The 15,613-nt window shown below is 36.7% G+C and overlaps 1 protein-coding gene across 7 annotated transcripts in view; it reads left to right on the forward strand.

The window, feature by feature from the left end:
- ERC2 (ELKS/RAB6-interacting/CAST family member 2) overlaps positions 1-15,613 on the forward strand; it is a 534,065-nt gene that overhangs the window by 72,101 nt on the left and 446,351 nt on the right. For all 7 annotated transcript variants that reach the window (XR_012777475.1, XR_012777476.1, XR_012777477.1 and 4 more), the window contains exon 3: positions 5,298-5,714. Coding sequence is in view for 3 of the 7 variants with exons in the window: in XM_075514174.1 (XP_075370289.1) it covers positions 5,298-5,714 (417 nt within the window). In the remaining 4 variants the exon portion in view is untranslated. The remainder of the gene's footprint in view (positions 1-5,297; positions 5,715-15,613) is intronic.

The raw sequence follows: 15,613 nt of genomic DNA on the forward strand, positions 1-15,613 counted from the left end.
ACTTAGAACAAACTATCAAAGAACATATTCAGAATCCTTCAGCAGCTCTGGTGCCCAAATTTGAGTGATTCCTCTCTGAGGAATTAGCTTGTTAGATTGTCACTACCTTACAGAAAACTACTAGCAAATTGCATATGGATGGATGTGTATTTCAAAATCTATCACTTGTTGATAGCATAAGACCACTTTCTGTCACCAAATCCTTCAGGTTGGCTTTCCCAGTCAAGACAGCCCCAGCTATAATTTCTTTCTTTCTTGACCTTAAACAAGATTTGTCACTTTCTTCCACGTTAGTAGCAGGCAATATTTTACATGACAGTAGACTGGATTCTTCAACATGTTATTTGCTTTTGGAGCCAGGGTGATGGTGCAAAGTACAAGAAGCTGTGTACTTCTGTAGGTGGACTAACAATTTTAAATCGTTGAGTCTCCCTGTGATTTCCTTTTCCTCCACTGTTCACCATATAGCTAAGGCTTTGGGATGCTCTGAAGGTCCTTATGTGCTCTGGCCCAAGGCCTGCTGTGGCAGGACAGTTCTCTGCAGGCAATTCCTTTGGGAATAGCCAGTTGGCACAGATTAGAGGAACTTCCGTGTGTAGAAGGTGAATTGGAATCCAGGAAGGGCCATTAATTCATCTTCCTTTCATAGTTTTGTTTCAATTTGTGGGAGCAAATTTTGAAAACCTGCACTATGCTTAATTCAGAGAAAGATTAATGGGACCTCCTGTGCAGTTCCATGGATTGCTTCTTGGAGTCAGGCTATAGAGAAGGAATGAAAAATTTCTGAGAGAACTGTTTTATCTATTACTGAGAAATTGGCATGGAAATATTTCTGGTCAACTGGTCTGTTTTTAAGAGAAATTAAGAAAAATATGATAGATCTTGCATGTTTTTTTTAAATCCCATAAAGTTCTATGTCTGTGTAATGATAGCAGTGTGACAGATATTCACAGCACTCCTACATTCCTCCCCCACTGCAATTAATTATACAGTTTCTTTCCACCCTCACAACATTTGTTCTTTCCTTCTCTTAGCTAGCTGCAGATACAAAAATCTGTGCCAGCACAAGTCTAAATTTGGTCCATCATGTTCAAAGAGAGTTCTAAGTCTTGAAGGTGTACAAAAATGGATTCTCTTATGTCAAAGTAGCAGTAGTCTGCCACAGTTGAGGCTGTTAGTTTTAACACAATTACTGAGAAGCAGCCACAACTACTGTTGTGCTCAGTGACAAACGCGGTTATGGGCAGAACCTAAGAACCGGGTACATAGGTTGCTGTGGGGCAGAAAAGGAAGTTGTCTGGTCTATCTTAACCAGAATTGCTGGTTGAGTTCTGATTTCTAATTTTTTGTGTGTTGATCCAACAGTTTTGGCTTTTATGGCTTGCATTGAGAAGGGTTGTATGTTAGCAATGTGAACATTGTTTGCTTTTATTTTTGTCTTACAACATTTTAAATATTTTAGAAATGAGTTTCCCTTTGCTTAGCTAAAGTCTTATAGACATATAGGCATTTGGTGTACAGAGACTGCTTGACTTTGGGAAAACATTTACTTGTAAATAGTTTTTAGCATCAAGTAATAAATATTGTCTAATTTAACATTAGGAGGACATATCTTAAATCATTATTCAGATTGGAGAAAACAATTCTTTTGTCTATTTCTAGACTACTGGTAGCTGCTGAATATTGCTGTTGCTTAGGAGGGAAATAATTTTGGAATGCAGAAGATTTAGTTTACTGTGCTTATGCAAAGTAAATTTTATAGGCATGTTATTTCAGCTAGTCCTTCTTTCAAGAATGTATAGAGGTGAGCTTCATTCTTCAAATAAATGCCCTGAGACTGAAACTCTGGCTGATGGCTGATGTGGACACCAACTTGAAAATTAATTAATTAAAAGGGAAATTTCTTTGTATAACATTGAATGAAATTTTGTTTGATCAAAAGGAAGCATTTCACTTAGAAAAATTCTAACTCCATGTAAAAAAAGAGACAACTTAAAATTAAAAATAGCATGAAAAAGTTTAAAAGACTAAACTTCTAATTTGAAAAACAAAGAAGAAAACATTTATTGAATTCTTTTGAGCTTTTGAGAGGCTCTGTTTGCCAAGCTTGATGCAAATTTATGAATAGTTTAAATGGGTACAAATCTATTGTTCCATAATTACTCATCTGGAAATTTTCAATAAGCTCTAACCAAGGCTTCCTTCCGTAACAGGAAAACCAGGTAAAGACGCGTCACATCAGTTATATGATTCCAAGTCCGAAGTTGTAAAAAATGAAGCTGTTTCCCTTAAAATTCAATCCCAAGATTGAATGAAAAATTTTATATAAATTTTATTTCTTTATTTGATTGTGGTCTTTTTAATTTTGGTCACATTTGCAAAACTTTCATGGTTTCCCTTGAAGCCTTTGAATAAAAATGGATTTTTGTAAATGGAAGCTGTAAGTCTCACGCTTAATGGCTTTCTGTCAGAAGCTTTCAGCACCGCCCCCAACCAGTAACACCACCACCACCTGACCAGACAAAAACCTGCTCCTTGAGCTTCAAGATAGAAAGTTGTGTTGGGAGTTCATAAATACTTGTTAAAAAATCCATTACCAGTCATGCCGCTGAAACAAACTATTGAGTGTAATTTTGAAGTAGCTTGCAACATCATCAGCTAAGCTAAAATGTTCTCAAAGCTGGGAATGGAGATGTTCCAGTGTATTCTTTGAGGTGTCCATAATTTTTTTTTCTCTGAGAATTTACTTTTTTAAAAAAGTGAAATGTTGCTTTTACCTGTTCCCTTGCCTTTCCATCTCAATAGTCATATATTGAAGAATGTAATGTAATGGGAAGGTGGTTTCTGGTTTTCTTTTTCCTTTTCTTTTTAATACTTTTAAGCCAGGATTTCATCCATATTTCTGCTCTAATGCTAGTGAAGAAGAAAAATAATATTTTCTTGTATAAGGAAACTTGCAATCTCTTTATTAGAAACCGAATTATTTTTAATTCAGTAATTTCAAGCATCTATTCTCCAACTTTCAGTGTTACAAAGCTACAAAGATTAGTGCATACAGTAAGGCTGTATCCTCTAATGCAAGATGTCACTTAGTCTGCAATCACCGCAAAACTACTGTATTGGCTGGTGAAGATAATCTACACAAATTATGTCCCTATGACTTAACACAGTGAAAAAGCATTTAAAAAGAAATGGTTTTGACTCCGTTTACTTGGCAGCATCTGTCCCTCTTTGTCATTGCCTTCCAATGTCTTCGTTAATTCACTCATTTGTGATAACCATTGAATATAATTTCTGTACTACTTGAAAATTTGATGTGGATTTATGCACTAAATTTCTGTGCTAAAAGTGTCAGTCTTGAGGTCATAAACACTCAGTATATTAGTAGATTTAAAGTGGGAAAATTGCTACATCTAGAGGATTTAAAATGTTTAAATCTACATTTAAACATTATAAAATGTTTATTTTATAAAAATAACAGTTAAGTTTATTGGGAGCTTTTAGTTTATATAAATAATTAAAAATATGATGAGATTAAGAAAAGATAAGAATTACCATTAAATAAAAGCAGAGCTGCAAATGAGTAGCCTACATTTGTATGCTCTTAACTGTGTGCCTAATAAGATGCAAATATTAAGCGAATTGAGATCTGGACATCTATTTAAAAAGTGCCATTTAATGATAGAATGGTTTCAAAGTGTCTAACTGTACAGAATTCTACCACTGGCAATACTTTTTTCCATTTAAAATAACTGATAAAAGACCTGATTTCAAAAGGTTATTTTCTTAAGGCTTTGCATTTTTCATTTAGTTCAAATTATTGTTGCAAACTGGCAGCTTCAGATGTAATTGTGCTAAACATGAAGGTAGTGTCAAATGAGATTGTTTTGTTTGTTTGGGGGGGGTTGCTTGGTGTTTTGTTTGGGTTTTTTGTTTGTTTGGGTTTTTTGTTTTATTTTTATTCTGTTTTTAGAGTATGAAGTTGCAGAATATCCATTAATGCAAAAAAGTCTGGTGCCATGCATTTAAGTCCACTAATTCCTGCAATGCAGTGTCTTCTGGTACAGACCGTGTGACTGTTCAGGAATTCATATTTCTATAAATTCAGTATGCTGTGTAGGCGGTGAATAGAGGGAAAAAATAAGAAGAAAAACAAATTGTCAGATAAAAATATAATCTGAAATGAACATCATAGATAATTATCCTAAATTACTATAGTTTATGTTCCAACCTTAACATGGGCAAAATTCTTTTTGATTTTGATTTGTGTTGAATAAGGAGTGCAAGGTTTATTTCCTGAACAGGGAAAGAGCCCTGTACTCAGAGGTAGTACAAATATTTTAGGACAAGTTACTGTGTTTTGAAAAACCTTAAAGTGTAAAAGAACAGTCAGCTAAAATAGGAGTGTTCACTGTGGGATCGATTATTTCTAATATGTTTGTCACATTAATCGAGTAAAGTCTGTCTGTATATTAGATTTATATATTTGAGTACTGTGTAAGTTGTTGGTGCCTTTCTGTATAACTCAATAATTTTTTTTTTTGTTGAAGGCACTTTTTGTTGAATTCAGTTCTTTCTGTTGAATCTCCTTTGCTTGCATCTGACCTTTATTTATGTTGATTTTGCTTCATTTTTTCATTTACCATGCTGTTCAGTTTTTGGATGCCAGGAGAACAAAGGTTTGTCCACTATTTGCAGTCAATTTATTTTTCAAAATTCAGTATTGCTTATTGTATTTTTTTGTTTGCTTGTTAGAGATACAGTAATCCTGTTTACTAAACATGTTCATAGCTTTAGTTGCCAAAAGAAACAAAACCAACCAGCCCCAACTCAGCCCCTCCCCAAAGCCCCTTCAATTATAGTGAGTGCTTTGACTGACTTTATAAACAGCAGTGCTGTTGAGCACTATGAAGGGCAGAATTACCTGTAGTCTATGAAGTAATTTAGAAAACGTCAAATACTGAGTCTTTCAGCTTTATAGGTACATATTGACTGTACTAATGGACATCTTGCTGCCTAGTGTTTGGGTTTGTTGGTTTGCCTTTCTTTCCTATTTATTTTATCTGTAGCTGACACGTGTGTGTGTGTGTGTGTTGTCTTTTTTTTTTTTCCTAGAAGCACTTGAAAGATATCATTACAAATATTGTCACATGCATTTGCTATTTTATAAGGTCATTTATACTTTCATCACGGATTCTAATGAATCTTTGTAACAGCGTACAACAAAAGGTTAATCAGACTAATCCTACATTCAGATTCTAAATTGATTTTTTTTTTCTTTCTTTTCTTTATTGCAGCATCTGCAAATGACAATCCAGGCACTTCAGGATGAGCTTAGAACCCAGAGAGACCTTAACCATCTTCTCCAGCAAGAAAGTGGAAACCGAGGGGCTGAGCATTTTACCATTGAGCTCACAGAGGAGAATTTTCGAAGACTTCAAGCAGAACATGATAGACAAGCTAAAGAGCTCTTCCTGTTGAGAAAAACGCTAGAAGAAATGGAGCTTAGGATTGAAACACAAAAGCAAACACTAAATGCCAGAGATGAATCAATAAAAAAGCTTCTGGAAATGTTGCAAAGTAAAGGTTTGCCATCTAAAGGAATGGAAGATGACAATGAGAGAACTCGAAGGATGGCAGAGGCTGAATCTCAGGTTAATCACTTAGAAGTTATTTTAGATCAGAAGGAGAAGGAAAACATGCATCTTAGAGAGGTAAGGAAAATCTCATTTATTTGTTTAAAAGATATTGTCAAAGTACTTGCTGCGGTTTTAGAAGTATAGGGTATCTAAGTGATTTCTTTTTCTGCTCTCATTTTTTCATAAAAAAGAAAACATGCAGTTGTTTTACATCTGTAATAAATACACAACAGGACTATGATACTTGAAAGCAAGTATAAGAAATTATGGAAGAAAAGTAATTGTATTTGGGGCTTATTGTCTCTGACATTGTTGCTTTGCATAGTTTCTGTATTCTTTGTATTTTGACAAATCAGTGTTTGGCAAATGAAGACTACGACTACTGAAGTGGGAAGTAACACCTGCTGCTGCTATAAACTAGATAGTCATGAGTGCATGCTACTTTTGTGTTTCATTTTATACCCCTTGTGTTTGAAATGAGTGTTAAAATGTTTTGCCTTCCATATAAACAAAGGCTTCTGCCTATATGCATTTCTAATGTATTTTCACGTGTGGTGCCCCAACTTTTTGGATAAATATACCACATAATGTTGCCACATTAAAACACTGGGGTGGTGGCTGCACTGTACTTTGAGCGATCCTTAATTTGATCCCAAGCCCATCCGCACCAGCTGCCCACATCACTTGTGAATGCATTTTTGGGACTGGATTTGGGATGATCGAATTAGTACAATTGAAAGAAAATCTGGCCTGGTCCCACCTGCCCCTCTACCTCGCAGCAGCCCATCAGCACTCTCCTGTGACTAGTGTCAGGCAAACAGGACAGCGTGGGTCTTCCTCAGAAAGACCCTGTTGCTCCCTGCTAAGAAGGGTGAAAATTGCAGGGGGATCCAGTACAAGCTGCCCACAGCAAGGGGAATCGGGACAAACAGGTCTGTTTCCTTTGAAACTTGGCAACAGCATAGTCTGATTGAACTTCTGGTCGAGTAAAAACGCCAATTTGCCTGACAGATCAAAGCATGAATAAAACTAATACAAGAAGGTAGAAAACTGTTATTGGCTCCTGTATATCGCTAAATGTATGAATGCTAGAGATGAACAGCTATTTACATCTACAGAATGTTGTCAAAATATTTCCTTTGCTATGGACAAATTCTTTTATATGTAGCTTATGGCTACTTTAGTGTGTCGTCCATGTCCTGTCCTCCTCCCTCCCCCCCCCTTTTTTTTTTTGTCTTCTCTAACCTAGAATATGTATTGAGGTCTCAGTGGTATCTGGGACCCATCTGAAGCTTGGAAACTGGAAAATGTGCAGGGCACAATGATACATTTCAGTAAAGTTTTCTTGTGAAGGTGTGGATCCTGAATCTCTTCAGAGGCAGAATTTTAATTAAAAAGTGATGCCACCTGTTAATGAAGTCTGAAACTCAATGGATCCTGAAAGGAGTTGCATAAGGAATTAATGATACTGAGTTTGTGATGAGGGAGGATTGTGGGAGAAGTTCTATAAACTAGCAGACAAGTTTCTGGATTTAGATCTGCTATTCTCAGAGTAGTACATACAGTCTGTTTCAAGGGTGGATGATTTGCTATGTATTATTTGTTTGGTTATGTGATTGTATTTCACCTGTTGCACCAGTATCACTTAAGTTTGTGAATCCTAATTTGGGTATGTATTGGACATGAGTACATTTACAGTGGAAATTCTAAGAAGGCTTCTAATTAGTACAGTAGTTGAGAGTAGTGAGAGAAAAAGAACTAAACAGAGCTTGAAAAGTACATAAAATGTCAGCTTCCAGGTAAAGTCCTCAGACATCCAATTTATTGATTAGTCCAAGGAATGCTGAAAGAACATCATATTGCTACTTGTAGACTGTGCCTATTTCTCCTATATTTATACTGAATTAGTTTTATGTTTCACAGTCCCCCCCGGGTTACCCTCAGGGGCCAGGAAAAAAATTGTTCCTTTCTCAATTTATATGAGGGTATAGAGGTTGTCTTTCCTCTGGAGTTCTGCAAGATAGAATGGGGTTCACTGGCGTTTCTGCTTATGACATGCTGATATGCCTTGGTAACTGGTCAATGTTTAAAAATTCACTAGGTTTGCTGTCTGGAATCTGTCCACGTCAGATTGGCAGGAACTATCTAGTGAACTATCTAGTGATCAGGCTGGATCGATGGGCTGGGGTGAATTGTATGAGGTTTAACAAGGCCAAGTGCAAGGTCCTGCACTTGGGCCACAGCAACCCCATGCAACGCTACAGGCTTGGGGAAGAGTGGCTGGAAAGCTGCCTGGCAGAGAAGGACCTGGGGGTGTTGGTTGACAGCCGCCTGAATATGAGCCAGCAGTGTGCCCAGGCGGCCAAGAAGGCCAATGGCATCCTGGCCTGTATCAAAAATAGCGTGGCCAGCAGGACTAGGGAAGTGATTGTGCCCCTGTACTCGGCACTGGTGAGGCCGCACCTCGAATACTGTGTTCAGTTTTGGGCCCCCCACTACAAGAGGGATATTGAGGTACTGGAGCGCGTACAGAGAAGGGCAACGAAGCTGGTGAAGGGTCTGGAGCAGAAGTCTTATGAGGAGCGGCTGAGGGAGCTGGGACTGTTTAGCCTGGAGAAAAGGAGGCTGAGGGGAGACCTCATCGCTCTCTACAACTACCTGAAAGGAGGTTGTAGAGAGGTGGGGGTCGGTCTCTTCTCCCAGGTAACAAGTGATAGGACAAGAGGAAATGGCCTCAAGTTGCGCCAGGGGAGGTTTAGACTGGATATTAGGAAATTTTTCTTCACCGAGAGGGTTATCAAGCATTGGAACAGACTGCCCAGGGAAGTGGTTGAGTCGCCATCCCTGGAGGTATTTAAAGGACGTTTGGATGAGGTACTTAGAGACATGGTGTAGTGATGGTTTTTGGCAGTGTTAGGTTTATGGTTGGACTCGATGATCTTAAAGGTCTTTTCCAACCTATATGATTCTGTGATTCTGTGATTCTGTGATTCTGTGATTTGGAGATGTTGGCTAACAACTTCTATGCTATTATAACAATTCAAGGATTTGGGTGCAGTCTTCTGTCTCTCTAGCTCTCTTCCTGCTGCAAATGGTATTTATGGGGTTTGATTTTTTTAAAATTTTTTTTCCTGCAGATTTGAAGTTTGTTGTAGGGAGCTTGGAATTATGATGTGTAGGGTGTATGAACTCCTTAGAAACTAAATGTTTAGTAGATGCCTGCTTGTTTTTCCAGGAATCTGGATTTGATTGTTCAAGTGGGCTCTTGGAAAATGTTCTGATTTTCAAAATTTGTCTTTTGCTGTCTTGTTATGGGAAGTTGTCTGCATGCTTTGAGGGAATATCGGATATTCTGTATAGTTTTATCTATTTGTTAGAACTCCAAATGGATCAACTTTTGATCTTCATGTGTAGCTTGGTAAGTCCTTGTTATTCTGCAGTACTTGTTTGCATTACTGTCACTGCCTGTAGTCTTCATCCTGCACAATACAGTTTTCCAACATGATAAAACAGGAATTACTGTGTTGAACATTCTGCAGTAGTCTCCTCAGTGGATTGATATTTTTATTATTTTTATTTTTTTAACTAGTGTTTGTAAGTTTTCGTCCTAACTGTGTAAATGACCTTGCAGAGTTACTGGATTTTTTTTTTTTTTATTCCTGAGAATGCTTTAAGAGTAAACTGGAACTTGGATACATTTTTAATTAATTCCATTCATGAATTATTTAGTATTCACTCAAATTGTGTTAATCTTCCTATATCTTTAACAAAATATTTGTCATTTTAGAACTTAATCTAAAATATTCTGCTTTCTGTATTTTTACAGGTTGGAGTATAGAGCTCGTGTTGAGTATATTTCTGAGAAGCTAGTATATTGTCATGTGTAACATACTGTTTGATCAAATCCTGAACACGTTTTTCTGGTTTTAATTAGTTTTGCTATCACTGCACTTGAAACAAGTTAAGGAAGATAAACTTCTTCGTAGCAGCAAATTAAGTTATTCAAGGAACAGAGTCTTCTAGTGTGTCAATTTACCTGTATAATGATAGATTCTGCTGTAGCCTCCAGTCGAAAGAGTGCTATCTATGGAAAAAAAGCTGAACGTGGTGGAAATGAGGTTGAATGTGGAAAAACAAACTGAAGACTACTGATTTTCTACAGCCTCAATGCTACATTAAAAAGCCTATATAGATCAACTTCTCATAAGCTATGCTGTTGGTATTCAGTTTAAAAGTACTTTCAATCTGAAGTTTTTCAGTTCTTGAAATCTAATTGTGTACCATCCTGTTACCTTTTAAATCCTAGCTGGAGAAAGGACAAGCCGCCTATGTATTTTGCTGAGCTTTTGAACGTGTTTTACCCTAACGCAACCATATCTTTCTCCCTTGTTCTGTTCATTTCTTAGCTCTTTAAAAGAGTGCCAAAGCTGGCATCTGTCTTCTCGCTTGTTCATTCAGTCTTTTAGATCTCTCAACATGGTGGAATAGAAAGCTAATGGATGAGAAGCAGAAGAAATTGATTTTGTTATTAATAATCACTGGTGGGTGGAATTTTGACCAAACCAGAGAATTTAACATGCGGTGAGATAAACTGAAGCAACTGGTTGTGAAACATGGGCAATTAAGGACACCCTCTTCTACACACTCATGTCTCCAATGGCTGTCAATTTATCTCCTTGACCTGCACCCTCTTGGGCACTGATCATACTAGGAATTGAATAGTAAGGGGTATGTTCTTTGTTATTCCAGAGCTGCTTTTGTCTAAATGAACTTCGAAAAAATTACTAGCTAACTAGGTAGAGAGAAATAACTTTTCTTGTTGTCCTTCAGTCTCTACCACTTTGTCAATTATGCAATGTTTCTCACTTTCATTTTCTGCCCATTTCACGTAAGCATGCACGTTACCAGAAACCAATATCCTACTGTTTTGATTCAAAATAATTTGCCGAATATCTAAGAATCGTGTAAACATTTTTCTTTCTTAAGCCATTGATTGTTTCTTTTTTTTCCTGTGAATAGCTGTAGCAGAGTTTTGTAATACAGCTGCCTTCAAAGATCTGGAATTTCTCCGGGCCTTAGATTATATTTCTTAGAGAAGGTCCAGGGAAGAGACATATAAACAGCCAGTGTACCAGAGGCATAGGAATAGCTCTGGAAAATAAAACAACCCATTTTTTTCCTTTGTTTTCATATTCTTAGCAGATTTGGACTGACTTTGGTTTGTTAACTACCTGGCCCTCAAAGACTGTCCCTTTCTACAGTGTACTGCATCTTGAACTTTGTTTCACAGAGGCAAACTGGTGATGATAGGTTTACTCAAGTTTTGTTTGAAGGTCTTACGAATGGCAAATTTGAGGCTTATTATAGAGGAGGAGGAGGACACTTCAGCTGAAGTTGGAATCCTGCTCTTTTACAGAAATAGCAAAGAACATCAGTGTCGGTAAGGTTAATTAAAATGTTGGGAAATAAGCTATGCAAAAAAATTGGGATTAGTTTTCTTTCTATGTATTAAGAAATTTAAAAGATAGGCAATAAGCTTTCACAAGGATAGCTAGATTCTCACCTTTGTGTGAGTTATAACAGAAGTTTCCTTAGTTGCTGATTCGCAAATCAAGAAAGAACAAATAAAACTCAGATTGAATAGCAAAAGTGTGAGCATGTGTTTCTGCTTCAGTTTTGGAGATGCAGCCTGTTGAGGAGAGAATGTTGAGCTCTTTTCCATGGTTTCTGAGAACTCCTGCTTAGTTTGCACTCAGTTTTCCATCACTGAGTTAGACTGAATCCTGTGTTTGTAACTAACTAACCTCACTCAAATATTTTTGTTAACGTTTTCCAAAGGTAGCTGAATTTTATTGGTATTTTCTGAGACAAAATTATATAGCATTTGCTGTGATAAGGAAATAACGTATCCTGTACGGAACAAAGTGGTTTTTGCAAATACACACATGTAAGAAAAAGGACATTCTTGGGCCGGGCAGTCTCCCTGTATGTATGCTAATGGTTGAAATCTGTCTTGAAGCCATAATGTCATACCATGGCATTCTGCATGCTCAGAGTTAAATATCATGAAGATCACTAAATATACATTCCTGTCAGAAAATGCAAGATGCCTGCCTTAAAGTTCTTAAATTGGTTATCACATGTCTCTTCTAGAATTTTAAATAAACATTTTTTTCTCTATAACTTTTGGAGAACTGTAGGTAATATGGGGATTTTATCATGTGGAAATCTAGCACAGATGTTTGGTATTACTTTTTTTTAAACATAGTGACCACACATTATTTACCCTAAGTACCATTAAGTATTTTTTTATTATTGCTATTAAAAACTTGCCTTAGGCAAAGTCCCACTAAATCTCTAGTAAAGTCAAACGTTAAAATTCCAGCAAGTATTTTATTATATATACATACACGTATATTACACACACCCTCTCTATATAACATACAATTTCACTAAAACAGAGTCTGAGATCATATAGGATTTTATATACACATTTTAACTCTTATCGTGCATGTATTCTTAAAATAATGTTGTTGCACATGGTTTAAAGCTACAGCTTTTTTATATTTAATAGAAAGAAGAACAGCACAGCTTCTTTATTATAATTTAAAGTGTACTTTTAAACTTTCAAGGTTTTTTTTAAAACTTGCTCTATCTTTGAACTCAGCTTGGTCAAATAATGAAGGCTGCTGATAGGATTTGAACTGCCATCATGAATTAGTTATTGCATGTTTTTAAAGTTATTAATGGAGCAAAGTTCCTTCTTCCACTGTGAATAGAACAGATGCCTTGCAGACTTTTGGTGTTTACTGTAAATGTCTTACTCTGGAGCCAGTAGTAATTTACTAAGGAAATGCTTTATTGACACCAAACGTTTCTTCCCTGAAGTTAGTTATATAGATTAACAACCATTCTAGACTGAACCTCTTTATTAGGTTCATTAGTGCCTCTTTCCTTCTATTTCTCCTGGCTCAGCTCAAAATATTAATCTAATCAGCTGCTATAAAGACAATTACTTTCTATCAAAATATCAATAGTAATATGTGTTTTTAAGGTGACCTTTTAAGTATTCAGAAGGACTTTGCAATGTTGGCAGTCACTCCAGACTTGAGAAAGTAGACAGAACCTGATTATGCTCTAGAGAACAGTTATTACTTCTAACATAGCCCATTCAGATTGTTATGCCCCATGATATTCTTGCCAGGGTGCTTGGTTGCAGTAGTTTTTTGTAAGTCCATGTGAAGGATTAGAAAGCTTTGTTCCTTTAGAAATCAATTTCTTTAAAGACAGGTTTGCTCTCCACGACAACATCACCAGTAGTCTGGAATCTAGAATATGAGAAAACTGTCAGTTTCAAACTGACATGTCTGAGTAGCAACTAAAGAAATTATTTTAGGAAGAGAGAGAAAAAACAGAGGTTCATAAATAAGCTGGGTTTTCTGTACCTTTCAATACGTGGAGGTGATAAGTGTTGATCCTGCCAGCATTCCTGGGAAGTGCGTCCTTTAGAAGGTAATCTGGGGACTGTCTTGAATTGCTGGAAAACTAGTCTTGTCCCCAGATGTGGAAATACTGTCTTTGCAGGGCTGTTTGCTCAGTTCATACGCTTACAATTTTCAGGCTGTGTCTAAACATTTTAGAGACTAGCCAATAATGAAACAGAGAAAAATGATCAATTTTGGTTTCTATCGTAGGTTTTGTTTCCTTTCATCTTCTTTCTATTATCTTTTAAAGTCTCTGTTCTGTAAACATGGTGCTATTCATCTCTGGCTATACTTCATTATTCTATAATGTAATTAATTTTCTCTAGCTTTGTTGTCTTGTCCTTGTTTGTATGAATGACAATAGCTTACCTATGTGACTCACAGCTCTGACATGTTGATGTATTTTCACAGAAAGAATCGGAGCTGAATTTGTGGGGAAGAGGGAAGTTGGTTACCCTTGAATTCCTATGTATACTTTTCTGCTTTAGACTCTAAGTACAAGAAGATGTACCCAGAGAGTAGTTAAGCCATGGAATAGATTGCCCAGAGTTGTTGAGGAGCCTTATTGGGGTGAGGAGACACAAGACACAGACTGTAAATCCCACAGAATTTATGCTCATAGCACAGTTTATTATGCTTAGAAGTGCATTTGAAAGTCACTTAGTCGTATTATGTGCTATCTTCAACATTTATTTTAGAATTATTTTCATTTAGTAATTCTGTTCCCATTAGATAATCCATGACTAAGACTTTTCTTAGAACAGGCATTAGAAAAAGAAAAAACTTGTCAGAGAGAATGTAGAAGTTTGCTGCTCCTGCTGAAATGGAACTAGACTGAGAGCGATTATGCATCTCTTTAGTTGCTCTGCACAGCGTAACACCTAGCCAGTACTATCTGATAGAAGCCATGTTTCCTAATCACTTAATCCATTCAGGGAGAAGTCATATTTCTACCTTCTTAGAGCCTCTAAAAAAAAAAAAGTAAAATGAGTGGTGCTATGGTGTTCGTATAAAATATAATGAAAAGAAAAGGGGGAAAAGAAACATCACTGAAGATTAAAAAAAAATACAGAAGCCAAAACAAAACACCAAATTATTTAAGTTGTAGTTTTATTGCATACATAGCTCATCATAAATAATGTTTACCTCTTGCATCTCACTGGGATCAGTCAACTCAAAACTAAGGAAATACTTCACAGAAGAGCATGAATGTGTCTTCCAGAACTTCAGCACTCTAAATATAACAAAAATATTGATCTGTCCACTGATCGGTGTTGCTGACAATGTTTGCATGCCTCACAGTTTATTTTTAACAAATTTATCTCTCGGTGTCTTTCTTAGTGTAATACTCCTCTTCTGTAGATGAGGAAAATGAAGGAAAAGGTCAGTCAGCAAACTGCCTAGGTCTTCTCAGAAAATCGGTAATGAAGCAGGGGGAAGGATTGGCATGAGTTCCATGTACATTCCCTGACCATCATTACTCAATTCAGCCCACCATGCAAATGGAACTGCAGTAGTTGAAAAAGGAGTGTCTTTATTAAAAAATTTTAATTTAAAATAGAAGAATGTATTTTAATGTGCTAATGTGTTAAACAGGTTTTGTTTAAAACATGAGCTACTAGAAACTGCTGGAAGCAACTATGGTCAAATCACCTTAAGGATGAGACAACTGGAAATGAAAAGGCTTAGAAAAAGGGTACTACTAATAGTTGTGTGAAGAGTAGGCCCTGGGTAAGCGGGTTTTCAGTTGTTAATTTAAGATCAGCTGAGTGCTTGGGGTGGAAGAGTTGCCATTAGGTGTGAGATTTCTAGTACAAGGGCTGCTCCTTGCGAGCACTCCTTTCAAGCCAGCCAGACCTGGAGAGCTTATCAGATAGCCAGTTCTGCCTAGTGCAAAGCAGTCAGTATTTTGCGTATTTTGAAAATTCAGGGGGATCAATTCCATTCCAGGTGTGGGCAAGAGTGTACATCCTTAAGATCTGATAACTTTTGGTTGCATCACAAGCTATCTCTTGAGGGGAAGATCTAATGTTCTGAAAGGCCATTGCTTTCTAGTTTCCTTCTATTACTTACTGTCTTTCATAGTCTTGTAAGATCATGCTGGCCAATTTCCTAGTAAAAGAAGTGTAGACTTGTTATGTAGTATTAATGCAGGTTCTAGGCTATTCTTTATATATTAAAAAAAAAAGTTTTTTCAGGATGAGGTGAAAGAATTAAGGCTTCAGTCAAGTGGGTTCTTACTCATGTGCTGAATTATTGTTCATACTTCTCAAACCAATAAACTTAATTAAACCACATCCCTCTAACCTTCTGCTTACACTGGACCCATGCAAATAACATGTCCCAACTTCGCTGACACCTGACTGTATTTCATATTGAGGTACAACTGACTGAATCTACTGGGGTTTTTTCAGCTTCCTTTGGGGTGGTAGCTGTTGGGCAACATTTAAGTCAGGATATAAGATATCATTAGTTAATGATGGCAGTTAA

The sequence above is a fragment of the Mycteria americana genome, chromosome 11, assembly GCF_035582795.1.
Source record: "Mycteria americana isolate JAX WOST 10 ecotype Jacksonville Zoo and Gardens chromosome 11, USCA_MyAme_1.0, whole genome shotgun sequence".
NCBI lineage: Eukaryota > Metazoa > Chordata > Aves > Ciconiiformes > Ciconiidae > Mycteria > Mycteria americana.